At 39.5% G+C, this 19372-nt stretch overlaps 2 protein-coding genes across 2 annotated transcripts in view; one reads left to right on the top strand and one right to left on the bottom strand.

The window, feature by feature from the left end:
- Positions 1 to 407: 407 nt before the first annotated feature.
- Positions 408 to 15314, bottom strand: cyldl (cylindromatosis (turban tumor syndrome), like). The gene is made up of 15 exons (XM_047375948.1): positions 14973 to 15314; positions 14288 to 14758; positions 13315 to 13593; positions 9090 to 9168; positions 8839 to 9008; positions 8483 to 8645; positions 6791 to 6932; positions 6514 to 6624; positions 6344 to 6435; positions 6193 to 6256; positions 5977 to 6109; positions 5719 to 5827; positions 5523 to 5641; positions 1418 to 1631; positions 408 to 1347 (listed from the first exon to the last, which is right to left on the bottom strand). The coding sequence occupies exons 2-15, from the start codon at positions 14726 to 14728 to the stop codon at positions 1163 to 1165; spliced, it is 2301 nt and encodes a 766-aa protein (XP_047231904.1). The 5' UTR covers positions 14729 to 14758; positions 14973 to 15314; the 3' UTR covers positions 408 to 1162.
- A 725-nt stretch (positions 15315 to 16039) lies between these two features.
- The window catches only part of zc3h3 (zinc finger CCCH-type containing 3), a 74095-nt gene continuing 70762 nt past the window's right edge, over positions 16040 to 19372 (top strand). The window contains exons 1-3 of the mRNA XM_047375135.1: positions 16040 to 16174; positions 16890 to 18345; positions 18981 to 19153. Coding sequence (XP_047231091.1) covers positions 16129 to 16174; positions 16890 to 18345; positions 18981 to 19153 — 1675 coding nt within the window. The 5' untranslated portion in view covers positions 16040 to 16128. The remainder of the gene's footprint in view (positions 16175 to 16889; positions 18346 to 18980; positions 19154 to 19372) is intronic.

Below are 19372 nucleotides of genomic sequence, written 5' to 3' on the forward strand. Positions count from 1 at the left end.
TTATAAATAAGGATATTGGTCAAGAAATTATTTTGGTCAAATTATGATTATTGATAAAGATTAATCAATCAATAATCATAATTCTAACATTTGACAAGAACCAGTCATCTTCTAATGCTCAGGTCCATTTATTAAGGTAGCTCTGTCATAGCATTTTCAAACAAATCCCTTTACAGGTGTCCCCTATTACACACTTCCTCAATTTTCTAAACATCACGTTTATGCATTCACACAAACTCAGGCTTGCCACCTAGTGGACACCAGCATCATGCATATAATCATGACAGTGGGATTTTTGAAGCAGGGCTGGTCCACTTCTGCATCAAAAGGACAGAAAACTTTATATTAAGACTTTAAGTGGCACATAGCAACACATCTTCTGTGCTATTAATAAAGGCAAATTCTAATCCTTTTAGATATGTGTATTTATTTCATCAGGTTCATTGTTTTATATATATAGCAATAAGAGTCAATTAACATGGATAGAAAAGGTCACCATAAAACTCCTAGCAGCCATTCTAAGTGCAGTTTTCCCAATTTTGTTATATTCCACATGGTACCGTTACACCAAATATAACATTACTCAGTAAATCAGAAAAAAAAAATAAAAAAAGGAATAAAAAGGAACATATCTTTTTCATAAATTAAATACTGTATTGACACGTTTATTTATAAAGGTCCAATAGTTAATGAGAAAAGTTAACATAATTTACTGTCCTATATTCTGTATAAACAGCTGTTGTGAAAAGTTTAGAATTGCTTTTGTCTCTTTGAATAATAATTTTAGGCTAAATTCTACCAATCATAACATCAACTCCTGAACATAACAGAATGGCATCAGAGGATCAATAATAAATTCAAATATTCCTGATCAACTAGTCTTTTGTTTGTTACACACCGAGTTATTCTTCTTTGGTTCAAAATTACATCAGAAATTCATGTCAGTTTGTCCTTCATTCATATAACAAAAGTAAAACAAAATCACTATAAATCATTCAAGCCTGAAAACCTTTTCCCACTATTGGAACATAAACTATTTATAGGAATTCTTTTTTGTTTTTAAATATTCAAAAAAAAACAACTTTGTGTTAATTTCCACACATAGTAATGTAAAAATTAAGCTGTACAGCAACAGGATTCCCGGAAGTAGTGATGTGTCCGCTCAGCGATAGAGACACATGCTCATGCTCTGGTATAAGTACATGTAAGCGTCGCAGAAGAGACGCTTGGCCACGCCTTTCATGTCCCGCGGCACCTGATTGGCCAGCTCGGCAGGTGACATTTTCAGGTACGTGCCAACCTCGGGGCAGGCGCGCACCTCCGGGATGTTGAAGCCATCTGTTTCTCCTAAAAAAAAGATCAGCAAATAAACTTTCCATCCATTTGGAGAAACGTTACACTAAAACTGCACGCCCACCTTCTCTATCGGCCATGCTGTCGAAGAAGATCCAGTCCTCACTGTTTGGTCCGTGTTTGACAAAAGACACGTAGTGGCTTGTCTCGATGCAGAGCACGGCGAACAGCTCCAGGCGGTCTCTGGTCAGCGAGTGAGGGATGCTGCGGTGAAGGTAGCCTTTAGGGATTACCAGAGTAGCAGGCTGATGGGAGATGCGCTGAGGATGAGAGTGCACCTGTGGAGAAACATAGATTTTTGAAATGGGAAAATATTCATAAATTAACAAATTTTTAGGTCAATTATAGCTGAGAAAAATTCTGAAAAACTGCAAATGCTCAAAAGTGAGTTGCAGCAAAATAAAGAGCAAGTTGAGTGCTGTGCAACAAACAAACTCCCAAAACAAAAATAACAAAACCAATATTCTGAAAACTCTTAGAAATAATTAAAATTTGTAAATGCATACATTGTAAAAAAAGTGCCTTCTACATTTGTGGACATTTAAAAATAGTTGTTAATAAGTTTTGAAAAGAGGTTAATAAACCTCAGATGGAAAACAATACAACACAATGTTACAAGGTTTTATTTTCAGAGTCCTTTATTGAAATAAAGAGACATTATATGAGTTAGTTCATTGGAAAATAAATTGAATTAACACATTAAAAGCTAAACCAAATAAGAAATGGCAAGAATCACTCTGAGCATTAACAGCACTCCTAGCTCAGGGCTTGTTGTAACCTGTTTGAAACGCATATAAAAGAAGCCACTGATATCAGAGTGGTGCTAGAGCAACTCCAATCATTTTACATGAACATAAGATTCTCATAAAGTTTTAATCTGGTTTTAAAGCTCTTTACATTACCAAAACTGCACTTTTGTATGATATTATACTGATTCAGGAGAGTGCCATTCTACTTTCAGACCTTACAGCTCTGATACAGTTCATTTCAGTTTCTACTCCCGTTTGGAGCATTGAGGCTTCACAGCAGCAGGGCTAGAACAGTTAAGGTCTTATCTTGAGTTTTTCTGCAAGCCTTGGTGAATTTTTCAATAAGGGCCCCTCTCTTGTGGTTCCATTCTTTGGCCAATTTTATTTGCATTTACAGGCGTCCTCTAAGAGAATATAAATGTCTTTTCATAGCTATGGGGATGATGCACATTTCTGTTTTCAAATGAAGCACAATCAATCTTTAACAATAAAACCACAGTTTGACTGTCTTGCAGACATCAAAGCTTGGATGACTTCCTACATTTCAATAAGGTGAAAAATTGCAGATCCCCTCCTGTACATTTACACAGAGCCTCAGTAAAGCCCTTAGATGTGTTAATTGATTCTGATTATAATCAAATTAATTCAGTAGTAAAGATATATTTATTTTAGAGGTTTTTATTGAAGATATGTTTTTTGTCAGGGACTTTGAAAGGTTGATCCACACTTAATTACACAGATCTGTGAAATATTTTACTCATTCAGTATTAGTAGTTCTGTATCAATTAACAAATGTTAAAACACGATTTCAATATTGTTAATTTGTAACCTAATTTTGAGAGATGCAGAAAGCTTAACTGGGAAGCACATAAGGGTGCTAAACACGTATTAATGTCACATGCGTCACACCCAGCAACCTCAGAATAATTAGCACCAAAGGGAAAATGACTTGGACAAGAGACACACCACATGAGGGTTGTGGAAAACTAAAAGGAAATATTTTGAGACACATCCAACAAAAGGAGCCACATTACACGGTTCCACCATAAGACGAATGTAGAAAAGCTGATCTTAGCCTGCCGCATTAAACCGGAAAACCATTGATCTAGCGATGTCCAACTCAGATAAGGCAAAACTAATTACAAAGTACATTGCAACTTTTACCATAAATGATCTGCGACCATAAAGAGGGGTTAAGAACCAGGCCGTTTGCACTATGGAGCGCTCTTTGGATATCGTATCCCACCAAGACTTTTCACTGAAATCCCCACACACTACAACACCACCAAAGCTAAGTGAGAGGATCAGTAAAAGCAGGTAGGCTAGCTCTAACATCCAATGTATAGACAGCCAGAGCCACTGAATCTTAGGTCACTGCATATTTTCTGATGTGTAGGGTGACTAGTGTGTTGTGTGCTCAAAACGAGAGTCCCATGGGTATAAATATTTATGAGCTGTGAAAGAAAGTAGAAGATAAACAGCATATCTCTAATAAGTATTTAGTTACAGGTGAAGGGAGAGATCCTGGACTCATTTACTTGTTAGTAAGGTCAACTATTTGTTAGTTCAGAATCTGCAAAAGTCCACAAGTATTTTTTCTAAGAACAGATTTTTTTAATGCATTATGTTGTTTAATTGTTTTTGTTTGAAGCATTTAATGCCAATTCCCTATTGAACTAAAATCTCTTGAGTCTGACAGCAGAAGAACCTAAAGGCTAGACCAAACAAAGACACTCTAAATTTTATTGGAAAAGGTCCATAAATATTTGGACACTGACAGAGGTTTGTTTTTAACCTGTTTACTGAAAAATACTCAAATCATAATTATATAATGGACATGAACATAATGTGCAGACTCTCAGCTTCCATTTGAGGGTATCCATATTCAAATTGGATGACAGATTTGGGGTTTCAGCTTCTTAACATGTGCCACCCTCTTTTTAAAAGGACCAGGTGTAATTGGACAACTGACTCACAGGCCATTTCATTTGCAGGTGTGGGCAGTTCCTTAGTTATGTCATTATCAATTCAGCATATATTAGGCCTCAAGTTGATTTGAGGTGTTTGCATTTAGAAGATTTTGCTGTGAGCAGACAACATGCGGTCAAAGCAGCTCTCCATGCAGGTGAAACAAGCCATCCTTAAGCTGAACAAAAAAAAAAAACACTTGAGACATTGCTACAATATAAGGTGTGACAAAATCTACATTTGTGTACATCCTGTGAAAGAAAGAAAGCACCCGATTAAAGCACCAGCTAAGCAAAAAGACCTGGATGTTCTTAGAAGACAACACTGGTGGATCATTGAAGAACCGTTTCCATGGTGAAGAGAAGCCCCTTCACAACAGCCAACCCAGTGAACAACACTCTCCAGGAGGGAGACGTGTCAATATCCAAGTCTACCCTAAAAAGAAGACTGCATGAAAGTAAATACAAAGGGTTCACTGCCAGGTGCAAGCCACTCAAAAAGTTTAAGAAGAAAGAGGCTATATTGGATTTTGCTAAAAAAAAAAAAAACAACTAAAAAAACACAAATCTAAAAAAGCCAGCACAATTCTGGAAGAACATTATTTGGAGATATGAAACAAAGCTCAACCTACTAGAATGATGCCAAGAAAACAGCATGTAGAAGGCGTGGAACACCTCATGATCCAAAGCATCCCACATCATCTGTAACACGGTGGAGGCAGTGTGATGGTTTGGGCACGCATGGCTACCAGTGGCACTGGGACATTAGTGTTTATTGATGATGTGGCAGAGGACGCAAGCAGATGAATGAATCCTTAAGTATTCAGAGAAATACTGTCTGCTCTAATGCAGCTAAATGAAGTCAATCGATTTGGCATTGTTTTATAATACAGATGGACAATGACCTAAAACATAAAGCAGGGGTTTATTGAAACAGAGAAGTGAAATATGCTTACATGGGCAAGTCAGTCAAATGATCTTAAGCTAATTGAGCATCCATTTCACTTGATAAAGACTAAACTTTAGACAGAGAAGCAGTAAAATAAACCGCAAATGAAAGCTGCTGCAGTAAAACCCTGGCAGAGCATTAAAGAGGAGGAAAGCACTGAGTCTGGTGATGTCCATGAGTTCAAGAGTTCAGGCTGTCACTGCCAGCAAAGGGTTTTAAACCAAGTGTTAGAAATCAACATTTATTGTTACATTTTCAATTTCTTTTAAACCCTCTGAAATCAAGGGATTGTGTTAAAAATCATTTTTTTTTGTTTTGTTTTAAAATGTTCTTTTATGTTTTTTAAACCTTGTTTTCCCTGCTGACTTAGCTAGTTTGTTTATTTATATGGTGTGTTGTATTTTACTTTGTCATTCACAGCCTTTTGGGCAGTGAGAGATGTTTTGAAATGTTTTTTATAAATAAAATTTAATTTGAACTCAGATGTTTAATAAAATCACCAACCTGAGCTGAACAAGTCTTGCAGAAAACTTTAAATCCCATTGTGCTGAAAACTGAATCTTGAAAACAGTCTGCACATTCTTCCACCGCCAAGTGTCCACACATAACGCACTGCTGAGGACCTGCAACACACTCAGACTATGAATTTTATTCAGTGTGTCGCATCATGTCTGCTCAGATGAGTGTGTTTTAATTGTACCCTCAGAGAGGAGGTCGGTGATGTCCAGCTCCAGCGAGGGAATAATTTTGTCAAACATCTTGAATTTCTTCCCAAAGCGAGGCATCTGAAGGATGAGGCAGGAAGGTACCTAAAGTTTAAAGACAGAAAAATGAGTGAAGAAGATTTGCTTTAAAACATAGCTGTTAAACCAACCTCACCCAGCGTTTACAACTATTATAATAAAAAAAATAAGATTTGTTTGTTACATGCAATAACAAAAGTAAACAATGAGTCCACCTCTGCCAATTTGAGTCCTGCACTGTGAAAGGAATGTTCCAGCAGCTGTTGGACTGTGGGCAGAACCAGCCTGTGGTTCTGGTCCAGGAAAATCTGATAGCAGTAGCTCTCCTGGACTTTACCAGCAGCTGATCTAAATAGACAAAGACAAAAAAAATTAGCCCTGTCCAAAGTTTGGTACAGTTAAATCACAGAATAGGTAAGAATAAAGAATACAGTTTTAGCAGAGGCTCCAGAGCAAGGATGTGGTGCATCACGATGAGGAGGAACTCCTCTGGATCTGAAACACACGTCACATCACCATTTTAAGTTTATAAGCCTGAACCAGATTAGATTTTTTTTATAGGAGCTTTGGGATCAGACTGACCCTTCTCATCAGTGGTGAAGGAGCGACTATAGCCGTGATCCTGCAGCTGCTCCCGAAACTTCATGATGTGTCGCCCGTGAACAAATCCCTTACTGTAAAACATCACACCCATCACTAAACATTGTGTTCCCACAGCAACACAAATGAAAGGTGCAAAGGCAGATACACACCTGCGGAGAGGGTTGACAATATCATGGAGCAAAATTCTCTGGATTGGAGCATCCTGAGGAGTTGTTGATTTAAACAACATAGAATCCAACACAGAGGAGCAGGAAAACAATCTGAAGCCCAAACAGAAAAACATGTTTAAAGTTATTTATCACTTTTAAAATATTTCCAGGCACTGAAGATAATCCTTCTCACATAACTACAATTAGAAATCTTGGACTCAATTATATAAAAAACTTTTTACAATGCATTTTGTCATCATAAATGTACAATCCTGACCCAAAGAGAGTAGCATCCATGTAGCAGGAGTTACAGTGTCCTTGGATCCCTTTCATCCGTCCAATCAGAAGCTGGTCAACCTGCTCTGTGCTGATTGGAGGAACAGTTTCCACCTTACATGTGCTGTTATCCGCATCCTCCTCTGTTTACAAAGATAAACATGATGCAGGCATCCCTCTGATTTATCTCAGATAAATGTAACAGAAATAGTTTTGCTTTTATTTTATGAAATGACAACTTAACTGAGGTAACAGAAACAGAAAAACTGGTTAAAACAAACAAAAAAAAAGCTCTTTCTTTGAAACGTAGCTGCCATTAGTCATTGTGTCCACAAGAGGGAACCAAAGCAGTGCATCATACAAATGGACATGACAAGAAAGTTTGGAGCTCTGTGTTGAGCATGCACACCAGTTAGCAAAGTTTCCATGTGGCCTTTTCCAAAACTCTGCAGATTTTAGACTCATCAGTACAAACAGTTGTACCAAAGTTCAAGGTATCTAGATGTTTTACCACTTGCAACAGTCTCGAAGAAAACTGTTGCAAGTGGTAAAAGAAGAAGAAGCGTTACCCTCTGTTTAGATGTTAAGGAACAACCTAGTTAACCACAAAGGCAGGTGCCCAACATGAAATGTAAAACGCATTAACTCCAGTGTCACCGTTCAGAGTGGAGGCAGTTTTACTTCTCCATAGACTGAGAAGATGCTGTCCAAGGTGCTGTCCAAGAAAGATGCCCCTGCTCAACGGGTCCCCAGGTTTTACAGTCAGATGAAACAAAAATCTAGCTTTTTGGCTACAATGATAGAAGTATGTTTGGAAGAGTCAAGGAGAGGCTTTCAAACTTAAGAATACTGTAAAAACTGTCAAGCATGGTAGTCGTAATATCATGCTGTGGGAGTGATTAAGTGCCTGTGGTACTGTAGCATTGCACAAGGTTAAATAACGAAGAAGAAGGGCTACCTTAACATTTCTTAACCTTGTTGAAAAGTTGTTATCCTATCAAGTCAGTGCCAGAACACCAATCAATTAAAATGAACTCTAACAATTCTGTCCTATGGGGCTTTCAACTTGGCACATGGTTGACAGGCTTCTTGCCCAAAAAACACCTGCTTATACAGGTTAATCATGTTATCTTACACACAGGAGGAACTCTGTTTTGCTTCTTCGTGCCTTCAGCAACAGTAACACAGCAAATTAGAATATCATCATACTTATCAAGAGGGTAATGTATTACTTGAAACTTTTCAAATGAGTAAGTGAGGGGAAGAAACTGATTTAAGCTGTTTGCTGTATAAGAGTGACTTATACTGAAAAATAAAACATGATGGTATCACCTGCTCAGCTATACGACATTGTCAAAGCAACCTAAAGGGAAAATTATCTTTCTTTTGTGTACTTTTCAACAGGAAGAATGTTTTCCTAGTTGTATTATTAAAAGAAATAACCAAAACAACTCAAGGTGAATGTTGGTTTATCAAACAGTAAAGAAAACGGGGAGTGGTTATACTGGACCTTCACCAAAGGAATACACAAAAAAACACACATTTTTTTAAAAATTTACAACTCATTAAAAGTATACGTTTTATAATTATTCCATCCTAAAAAAAACTGTTCATATAAATCATTGAAGGGTTCATGACATTCATCCTGATGAGTGAATAGAAACCTTCAACAGCAATGCAGTGCTGAACTGACCTTTTTTATCCAGTTCTAACATCTTTTTGTTTGTGGCTGATATGTTCTGGAAGCGTGAATCAGGGCGGCAGGACTGCAGCTTCACGAACAAAGCTCTCCTCGGGGGACAGATGAAATAACGCATTCCTTTAAAAGTTCCATCGCTCACTCCAAGGTCTTCCTCCTGTAGACAGATTCAAATTGATCAGATCATTTCAGGGTAAAATAATAGTTAAAAAAAAACTTCAACAGCTGTATGTTTAAACATCAGAGAACCCTAAAACCCGATTAGTTCTCGATGATGAAAACAGTAGCTTCAACATATTCTGAAGAACTTCATTCTTTCTTTACAGTAACACAGCAGCAAATAGATTTACCAACTCAAGTCCAACCATGACATCTTCACGGTCGGGTAGCCTTCCGATCCAGTGGATAATTCCATACGAGTTCCCTTTACCTAAAGTCACCTCCACCACCGAGTTTAGAGTAATGCTCAGATCAGTGTGTTCTTCCACTGGTGGAGAATCGATGTCCATGGTTTCAGACCCTAAAGTGTGTCGAAAATATCTGGATCAGATAAAAAAGAAATTGAGAAAATAGCTAAAAACATGCAACAAGCTGTTCAAACCTGAAGGTATTTCTCCTTTAGTAACCATGTATAGTGGAAGTTTAAGTTCTCCCCCTCTTTTTCCATTCTCATCCATGTCCTAAAAAACACATAGAAAACATTATATCAATATCCTGTGAACAGCTTTAACCTGTGTTAAAGAAGGTGGCAAGTTTATCTGTTTGTTGCTGGCAGTGGCAAGTTTGGGGCTATTTAGGGTATAGACGCTCCACCCTAAAAAAAATTGATTAAAAAACTGTCACTGCCACAAAAGCTTCCTGTTGATTTTTTGAATGTCTGGTCAATGGGGAGAAGGCGCCTCCATCTGACTCAAGGAACTTCACAAAACTAACAGATCAAATTTATACACAGAAAAACATGTCTATTCGATCCCATGGTATATACAGATCTGAAGTCAATTATATACATTCCAATTTAATCCTATTTATAAACAGTGTGGTCAATTCCAGATTATAGTGCCAACTGGTAAGAGGTTTTTTCATCTAAGGAAACCCAGTCGGCGGCATGGAGTCCTCCTAAACAAACAGGTAGTGACAGTGGAGAGGAAAGCTCCCTCTTAACAGAACGAAACATCCAGCACAACCTGGGTCAATGTGAACGGCCATCTTCGACGGCTGACTGAGGGGTGGTTACGAACATGAGGATGTAAAAGAAATATCAACCACACAATCAATACATTTTATGTGAGACATTATAAAATGACGCAAAAACTTAATTGTGTTGATCACATCACTCGTAAAATCTGAGTAAAAACATTTGCCTCTGCCACAGCCAGGGCCGCGGCACGCTTGGCCTCACGGTACCCGTCAGCCGCCTCAGGAGTCCTACAAGCCAACCACAGCCGATAGGACTCCTTATTCCGCTTGACAGCGTCCCTTACTGCCGGTGTCCACCACCGGGTTCGGGGATTGCCACCGCGACAGGGACTGCAGACCTTACGGCCGCAGCTACGGGTAGCAGCATCGCAAATAGATACAGAGAACATGGTCCACTTGGAGTGCACTGATGGACACCCTTATGGTTGAACATGGTGTTCATTATGGACAATCCGTGACTAGCACAGAAGTCCAATAACGAAACACCACTCGGATTCAGATTGGGGAGACCATTCCTCCCGATCACGCCTCTCCAGGTGTCACTGTCGTTTCCCACGTGGGCATTGAAGTCCCCCAGCAGAATAATGGAGTCCCCGGGAGGGGCACTATCCAGCACCCCCGACAGGGATGCCAAGAAGGCCGAAACGATAGTCAGAGACCTCTCCCCAACCCGAAGGCGCAGGGATGCGACCCTCTCATCCACTGGGGTAAACCCCAACACGAGACGGCTGATCTGGGGGGAAGCAAGCAAACCCACCCCAGCCCGCCGCCTCTCCCCGTGGGCCACTCCAGAGTAGAAGAGAGTCCAGCCCTTCTAGAGTGTGGGTTCCAGAGCATGCATGCTCTGATGAGTCCAAGTTTGACATCTTTGGTTCCAACCACCGTGTCTTTGTGCGGCGCAGAAGAGGTGAACGGATGGACTCTATATGCCTGGTTCCCGCCGTGAAGCATGGAGGAGGAGGTGTGATGGTGCTTTGCTGGTGACACTGTTGGGGATTTATTCAAAATTGAAGGCATACTGAACCAGCATGGCTACCACAGCATCTTGCAGCGGCATACTATTCCATCCGGTTTGCGTTTAGTTGGACCATCATTTATTTTTCAACAGGACAATGACCCCAAACACACCTCCAGGCTGTGTAAGGGATATTTGACCAAGAAGGAGAGTGATGGGTGCTGCGCCAGATGACCTGGCCTCCACAGTCACCGGACCTGAACCCAATCGAGATGGTTTGGGGTGAGCTGGACCGCAGAGTGAAGGCAAAAGGTCCAACAAGTGCTAAGCATCTCTGGGATCTAAATATTATTGAGCCACTTTGGGGTGTTTTGGAGGAGCGAGTCAGGAAATGTTTTCCTCCACCAGTATCACGTAGTGACCTGGCCACTATCCTGCAAGAAGAATGGCTTAAAATCCCTCTGACCACTGTGCAGGACTTGTATATGTCATTCCCAAGACGAATTGACGCTGTATTGGCCACAAAAGGAGGCCCTACACCATACTAATAAATTATTGTGGTGTTTCAGTTTTATTGTCCAACCCCTGTGTGGTCACGACGATCTGCTACAGTTCAAACTGAGCATCAGAACAGGGAAGAAAGGTGATTTAAGTGACTTTGAACGTGGCATGGTTGTTGGTGCCAGACGGTCTGGTCTGAATATTTCAGAAACTGGTGATCTACTGGGATCACCAGTTTCTATCTCTAGGGTTTACAGAGAATGGTCCAAAAAAGAGAAAATATCCAGTTCTGTAGGCGGAAATGCCAGAGGTCAAAGGAGAATGGCCAGACTGGTTCGAGCTGATAGAAAGGCAACAGTAACTCAAATAACCACTTGTTACAACCAAGGCATGCAGAAGAGCATCTCTGAACGCACAACACGTCGAACCTTGAGGCGGATGGGCTACAGCAGCAGAAGACCACACCAGGTGCCACTCTTGTCAGCTAAGAACAGGAAACTGAGGCTACAATTCGCACAGGCTCACCAAAATTTGACAATAGAAGATTGGAAAAACGTTGCCTGGTCTGATGAGTCTCGATTTCTGCTGCGACATTCAGATGGTAGGGTCAGAATTTGGTGTCCACATGAAAGCATGGATCCATCCTGCCTTGTATCAATGGTTCAGGCTGGTGGTGGTGGTGTAATGGTGTGGGGATATTTTCTTGGCACACTATGGGCCCCTTAGTACCAATTGAGCATCGTGTCAACGCCACAGCCTAACTGAATATTGTTGCTGACCATGTTCATCCCTTTATGACCACAGTGTACCCATCTCTTATGGGTACTCCCAGCAGGATAATGCACCATGAAGGCAAAAGGGGCTCCAACCAGGTACTAGCAAGGTGTGTGTATATATATATATATATATTAAAAAATATATATATATACATATATATATATATATATATATATAGCTTTTTAGTCCATGAAATCACTATAAAATGAAAAGTTAAGTTAAATGCGTAATATCATCTGTACGTCTGTTTTTGTCGAGTTATAACTAGGTTATTGTGATGGAAATTCTTGCAGTAAGTGTTTCATAGTGTATGACCTTTAGGTTACCTCACTTCTCAGAACATCTGTGTTAGAGGAGGAAGCTATAAAGCCATTTCAGAAGTTTAATGGTTAAAACTCATGCTTTAGGTGGATGTGCAGATGGGTTTGTTCCTAGATAACTTTGTCACCTCTGAACCCGAGAAGGGTCTGAGATCATAAAACACAGACTCTTTGAAGTTGAGATAACACTGTTATGTTTGGTATAAATACTGTGTGTAAATGTTGATCGGGGCTCTGTTTCACTGACTAACCTCAGTGTCAGGGTCTTCAAACGCTTAATCCTTTGAATAAAACTTATAAAGACAAAGTCCGGATTTTCTCTTCTTGTGAGTCAACTTCTACCCACTTTGATAAGAAAATTCCACAACATTATAAAGAGTAGAACCTAATGACAACCCAGCTACGTTTTAGTGTTTAAGGTTTTGACTTAGAAGAATGAGCAAAACAAATAATGAAACTCAGGGAATCTTCTTAACCTTGCCTCTAATTTCTATCTAACCTTGTACTGAGTATTGGAAAGGTTGCAGCAGAATTACCAAAACATTGATACTAAGTTCCAATAGCTTACTACTGTTTGAAACTGCACTCGTGGTAAAACAAACTGCAGCAGTAGGGTCTTGAGTTTTTGAGAAACAGTGCATCGTACAAATAAGAAGCATTAGAAGATCTGGGTGCAGCTGGAGCTTCACTTTTACAAAGATCATCAAGGGAATATTTGTACCATCTACAGCCATGGTAAAAATAAAGTTCATCTTATTTTGTATGAGGCTGAGTGTACTTAACATTATATTTTTTGCTTCATCTTTGTTTATGAAATGATGACATGGTGGAGTCTTCAGTCTGTTGTTTTTCTACTGTGGATGTTAAACACGAAATACATATGAACCTCATAACAACCGGATAATTTATACAATAAAACTCTGGCATTGATATAAGGAGTACTTTCTTTCATTTCTTTTTTTCATGTTACCATGTTCTATTTTTAGAAGTGATAGTACTCTAAATTACATAAATGAAAATGACTGTCTTAGAAATGCATTTTAACACATCAACATAAAAATCTGAATTTTACTTACTGTCGAGATCCGCACCATAGGTGTTCCTGCCTCTTCCTGAATGTCTACTACCATCCCACAGCCAAATCCATCATTAATGACGAACATGACGCTGTCTCCTGGTATTATGCCTTCTGTTTCTTGTTGAGTGTGGTGCATCGACATGGAGGGAGAATGAGAGGTGGGAACTACAGGCCTCACTCTGAAAAAAGGGGCGAAAACACCGCAGTTCTTCTCACATGAGAAACATTTCTGAGATCTAAAGGTCCCATTGGTGCTTCCCTTCCCTTTGTCCGCTCCCTTGAGAACAAAGACACCAGAAAATACTGATGAGTCACAAACAGAGGAAAAGCACAGCAACTTTTTCTACTCACACAATATTCTCAACCTAAAGATAATTTTAAGATATTTAACTCTCAGGTTTGGTGGAATTTCATGGTGCTCAGACCACAAAAAAGTGCAGGTAAAACTTATTTTAGGTAAAGCAGGAGCAGAAAACATTAATACACCAACACTTGGTACAACTTTGATTCTTAAAATTATGCATTTAGTAGCTGTAATTGCTAATGTTCACATGTGTCAGAAATAGGAGCACACAGCATGAAGAATTGCTCTGGCATCCATGACAAAACTGTATTTCATGAAATGATGTAAAAGAAAATCATCTTAAGGTTTTCAAAACGTTAATTTATAACAAGTCACAACAATATTTTTTCAATTTATAAAGCAAACGTATGTCCTCTCAGTGCCACCACGCTTGGTTGTAGTACATAGAAAGCAACATTAATAATAGGAACCAACATTTAAAACCTCATTCAGATCACATCAAACACAATCTCAGATAAACAACAAATTACATATTACACTGCCATCATTTATTTTAAACCAACCAAACCAAACCATAATTATCCTTGTGACCGACGGTACAAATGTAAACCAGTTTTTTTTTTTCATGTGTACCAGCTTTCTTACTTGGTTTAACTGACAGTCATACCTGCAGTTCGACTCCAAAGTATCTCCCTGTTATGGGATGCGAATAGTTTGGATCATTCATCGGTCCAATATAGCGGATGATGCCTCTCAGCTTCTCTCCATCTTCTTCCACCATTACTTCAGTTCCCACGGTGAGTGTCAGGGCTGTCTGAACAGCATCTGTGTTTCTGAACAATTTCAGCCTGTCTAATTCAGGCTGACAGGCTAACAGAAGGTCGGCCTCATCTGCATTCAGTTTCTGCATGCAGGCTTTGTCAATGTCATAGGGTAAACTGTAAGGCGAGTCCAAGAACTCTACTGATAACCGTTTAAGAGAACTACGCCTGGAGACTTCTGAGCTAAACCTGTACTCACGCATGTAACATATACTTCCAAGCTTAATGTGGGTGGGAGTTTTAGGTTTTTCTGTTATGATGAAATAAACGCACTCTGATGAATTCATGTTTTCCAAGCCTGGAGATGTAGCAGGGTTCTGCACAGAGACACAAAACAAACAATGGCAGTTCTAAGTGTTTGATTTGTTTGGCAACACTGAAGCTAACTCGTTAGCAAGCTGTAAAATGTATTACAATAACTGGAACTGACAGCTAATGTCAAAAATAAATACACCTAAAATGATTGAAACACTTCAAAGACGCCATAGAGGGTGTTTATTACGACAAAGAAATGAATGTATTTAGCTTTACCTTTACAACTTCAGAGTTTAACTTCTGTTGCTTCGTCGCTCTTTTAGCTAAACGCCTCAGCAGCTGCCTAAAGTTTCACTTCCCCTTTCATTTCATTTCACTTTCACAGCAGCGCAGTTTTCACGGAGCTTCCACAGACATGACACTACGTGGAGACGTTAGAAAATCCTCTAAACAACTCTGTGGACACAGATGACTTATTCGTCTGGTGTTATTTGCTGTTAAAATGCGTAAAAAACGTGATATTTTGACAGTGACAGTGTCGTTTTTAAACCTGTTGACAAGCGGCGACACTTATCTCGAGAAGCTAATGGCGATTGGTGCCCTCGGCGATGTCTTACAGGCAAACAACGTCAACAAAGTGTGACTGTTTCTGTGGGGATTTCCCAGGTTGCTTAGCACCAGTTTTTGTGTGGGATTTCATTTTTACAACTTTTCCATTTTGGTCAGTCAGCTTTTTTTCTTTTAACTGCAGGTTAATTTGCATGCTTAGACTTTTTTTTTAAATGCAAATAACCCTCTGTTTGATCCAAAACAATATGTACCATAATATACAAAGTCAAGATTTTTTTTAGCCATTTCACAAAATATATTTAGTCATATATACACACAGACAATGCACTTTATTTGGTTCGGTTATACAAAGCGAAGCATCTGAATGAACATCCTCTAAAAATAGGGCTTTCTTATTTTCTGGAGGTGCATAAATGTGCATAAATCATCTTCGCTACTTTTGTAGTTGCAAATAATGTAGTGTCTTAAACTACTAGAAAACAATTCTAAAACAATTAACTACTTATTAGCACAGGTTTGATGTTGTTTTCCATACAACTAAATTAAATCTGATATAAATATGCGTACTTTCCTAATAATAATTTAATCGTTCACAAATGCATTATTTCCAGAAACAAATCAGCTTTAAGTGTAGAGATATGTAAAGATAAAATGTGAAACAATCAACAAACATTTTGTAAAAGTAGCAATTTCATGGAAATGTTATTGGTCATGAAAAAAAAAAAAAACCTACCTTTCGGTCTTCGTGAAACCTGCAAGTCATTAAGAGAGGGAAAAAGCTCAGTATAGTTTAGATTGTGATTGGCCAGAATGGTGTACGTCATCCACGAGGATATGACGTTGAGGAGCATCGGACGTAAACATGGAGGAAAGAGAAGCGCTGAAGAGGCAGATTGAACTTCTACAAGGTTTACTTCAGTTTTTATCAATGCCGATTATTTTCTGTAACGCCAGCGAAGGGGGAGAAAACCTTTTTACTCTCGTTTACTTCATGAGGCCGACCGTGTGTGTTGTGAAACAGCTTTCTTACCGACAATTTAGAGGCAAACGTTAACCGTTAGCTTTATGTTTGGGTTAAGCTTGAGGACTGTCGCAGAAATGTAAAAAAATAGACGTTAATTTAAGTTGTTAATGTTTGGTTAATTTGGAGGTAAAGAATTGTCCTGGTACCGATAATGCGTTTTGTTTTTTACTTATTGAAAAGTTCGGGGTGATGCAATCAAACCGGAAATGTATGTTTTTAAAACAAAACGACAGTGTCGACAAATAATCTGTTCGGCTCTGCAGCGATGTATTTCATTGTCTGATTTTATGACAACGGTTTTAAGCTGGTGAGTGCTTTGGAAATACAGTCAAGATGGCTTGATGTTAGGAAGGGTTTATTTTTGATGAAACGAGACTTCTTTTTCAAGAGAACGGCGAAACTGTTTGCAGACGTTACACCAAAACATTTAAACTCATTTGAAAAAGAAAGTACACCCTCTTTCAATTCTATGGTTTTAGTATCAGGGCATAATAAAAATAGTGTCAGTTGTTTTTCTCTTCTGTTGTGTTTTATTATAATTTAGTTCAGGTCTCTTAAGCAATTTTAGAACTAAATCAAAACTATTTTTAAATTCTCAGATCTTATCAATAAGCATAGGAGCGTCCATGGTGATGAACCGATTACTGCAGCAGAGCGGAGGCTACCTGAGGCTCCTACAGCAGCCAGAGGCAGAGGTTTCAGCACATCTTTCGTCCATCCTCAAAGCTCCAGAGGGAGGCCATATGATCATCAGAGCCGTGGAAGTTGGAGGAAGACATACTCTCTGAGGAATAACTGTCCCCAGTCAACTGTACGACAACCCTCAGCTGTTCCTTCCACTTCCCTTCATCCATCTACCTCCCAGTATGGAACTGGCAGCATCTCCGCAACAATCAGCAGCAAAAGCCCCGAAGCTAATCTCAGTAAAACTGCCTCTTCATTGTCAGGGAATCTTACTCAGAAGAAAGAGGGAATTACAAGCAGGAAAACAGGAATGAGTGGAGCAGCAACAGAACAATTAAACACACTTTCTGAAACGCAACGTTTAAGTTCAGGTAGCACCAATATGCAGGGAGATGTTTCAAAGACTCAGGAGGGTCAGCAAAAGGGTGAAAACAGGTTTGTCGTTCTGCCAGAAAAGAAAACTGGAGCTTCATTTAAGTTTCCATCTTCTGTTAGCACCAATTCCTTACATTCTCAGTGCATGATTCAAATACAGAACAAGTCTTCCTTGAACAATAAAACCAGCCCGGAAACTTGCAAGACTAATAAGTCTCCAACCTTACCAACTCTCTCCAGTAATCCCACCAGACCGAACCTACTTTCACCTTCCAAACAACCACAACACTCCTTCCAACACGCCTCATCCCAGACCCTCCATGGCCAGGTTAACGCACCATTTTTAAAAAAATCCAAATTCACATGGGTGAAGAACCAGACTGTGGACTTGGAGCTCAAAGCAACCAGCTCTGTTTCCGCACCAATTAGCAGAATCGCAAGGTCTCCAACATCTGTCCTCAAAGCTGCAGTGACTGTAGGGAGTCCAATATCAGGTGCATTAAGTAAGAAAACACCGTCCAGGAAGTTTCCTCGAAAGCTCAGTCCTGTCACTGTAGCACCCAAGACTTCAATGTACAGATGGGTTTCCTCCTCTGGAGTCCAAACCAAGAACCAGCGCAAGCCGTTATCTCCCAAAACTGTGACTGTTCCTCAGAGAAGTCTTGAGAGAGGAGATGTTGACAAGAAACTTAAATCAACCTTTTCTCCGTCTGCGAGGCCGAAGAGGGAAATCGCAGCTTCTTCTGCCAGCTCAACACTTGTGAGCCGTTACCGTTGGAAGGCCGGAGGGCAGATTGCAGCAGGGTCGGGGACAGGAACTGCAGCGGTAGCTCGCCGTAGATCTACCTTCCACTGGACGGCAGAGAAAAGCAACAAAGGGCTAAAAATGGGGCATGTTTCTCCGACATATCCTCAGAGGGCTTACCTTCGCTCTCCCTCTCCCAGTGTCTTCACACTCCATAGCAGAATGAAAATCATCAGGAGGACCGCCAGCAGGTACATTTGCACACTGATTTAGCCTCTTATCATTACTGATCTCAGTTTTATTGTTAAGCTCTTTGCACCACTTCACCAGAAGGTGGCAGCAAAGAGTTTAAATGGTGCATGTCAGTGAGTTAGAGTTAGAAACGTATGAGTATAGTCATTCAAAAAGGGATACTCATGTTTTATAGCTTCATTATACACAAAGTGATATATTTTAAGACTTTATTTGTATTGATCTCGATGGAATGATGTACGGCTGCTGAAAACCCAATAATCAGTTTTTTCAGAAAAATTACTATTATATATGAAAATAAAAATATTTTTTTCAGGATAACAAGCTTGGAAATGCTGTAGTATTCAAATTTTCTGAGTAGCTGATTTTTGCATTAGCTGGAAGCCATAATTATAAAAAATGAACAGAAATACCAACTGAAATATGTTCCTCTGTGTGTAATTGATCTATGTTCCATATATATCTGTTTAATTCACTTTTTGAATAGAATCACTGAAATTAGTTCACTTTTAATTAAATACCTGTATTTCTTTTTTGTGCACCGTCGTCTTTGTTAATTAGCAATGTTCTTTCTCTGTTCTCTTCTTCACCTTTTATCTTTGTTCTCTGTTCTGTTTCCATACTGTGTCCTCAGTGTCGGTGGATCAGAGAAGACGAGCACTTTGGCTTCAGGAAAGTTTCCCCCACGTAGTCGCTTGCACACCTTCAGCAGGAGTCCTGCAGGAGTACGGAGGACACCTTCCAGGGAGCTGGTCTGTTTTGGCAGACACAAGTTGAGGAAGATCCCCCCCACCTTCTCAAAAACAAGTAAGAAACCACTATCAAAGTTTAAAGGATGAAATCATTTGTAGATATTATTGACCAGTTTTCTGAGAAGTAACTGATGGGCATTAACAAGATTTTGGTTTAGGGGTCATCATAGTTTAGGTTTGTAGTCCAGTTGACCCAGAATTGATTCATCAGTTACAGTAGATGCAGGTAGAGAGAAGGAATGCATGGCTAAAGTGGCTTCAGAACTACTAGCTG

This window comes from Girardinichthys multiradiatus, chromosome 9 (genome assembly GCF_021462225.1).
Source record: "Girardinichthys multiradiatus isolate DD_20200921_A chromosome 9, DD_fGirMul_XY1, whole genome shotgun sequence".
Lineage (NCBI taxonomy): Eukaryota > Metazoa > Chordata > Actinopteri > Cyprinodontiformes > Goodeidae > Girardinichthys > Girardinichthys multiradiatus.

What these genes read in the sequence shown, in the direction of transcription:
- cyldl (XM_047375948.1), bottom strand. Translation starts at nt 14,728, where the DNA reads ATGAATTCATCAGAGTGCGTTTATTTCATCATAACAGAAAAACCTAAA. An exon ending in CACCGACCTCCTCTCTGAGG is followed by an intron (nt 5,642 to 5,718) that starts GTACAATTAAAA and finishes AGTGTGTTGCAG; the next exon opens with GTCCTCAGCAGTGCGTTATG. An exon ending in CAGCATGGCCGATAGAGAAG is followed by an intron (nt 1,348 to 1,417) that starts GTGGGCGTGCAG and finishes TCTTTTTTTTAG; the next exon opens with GAGAAACAGATGGCTTCAAC.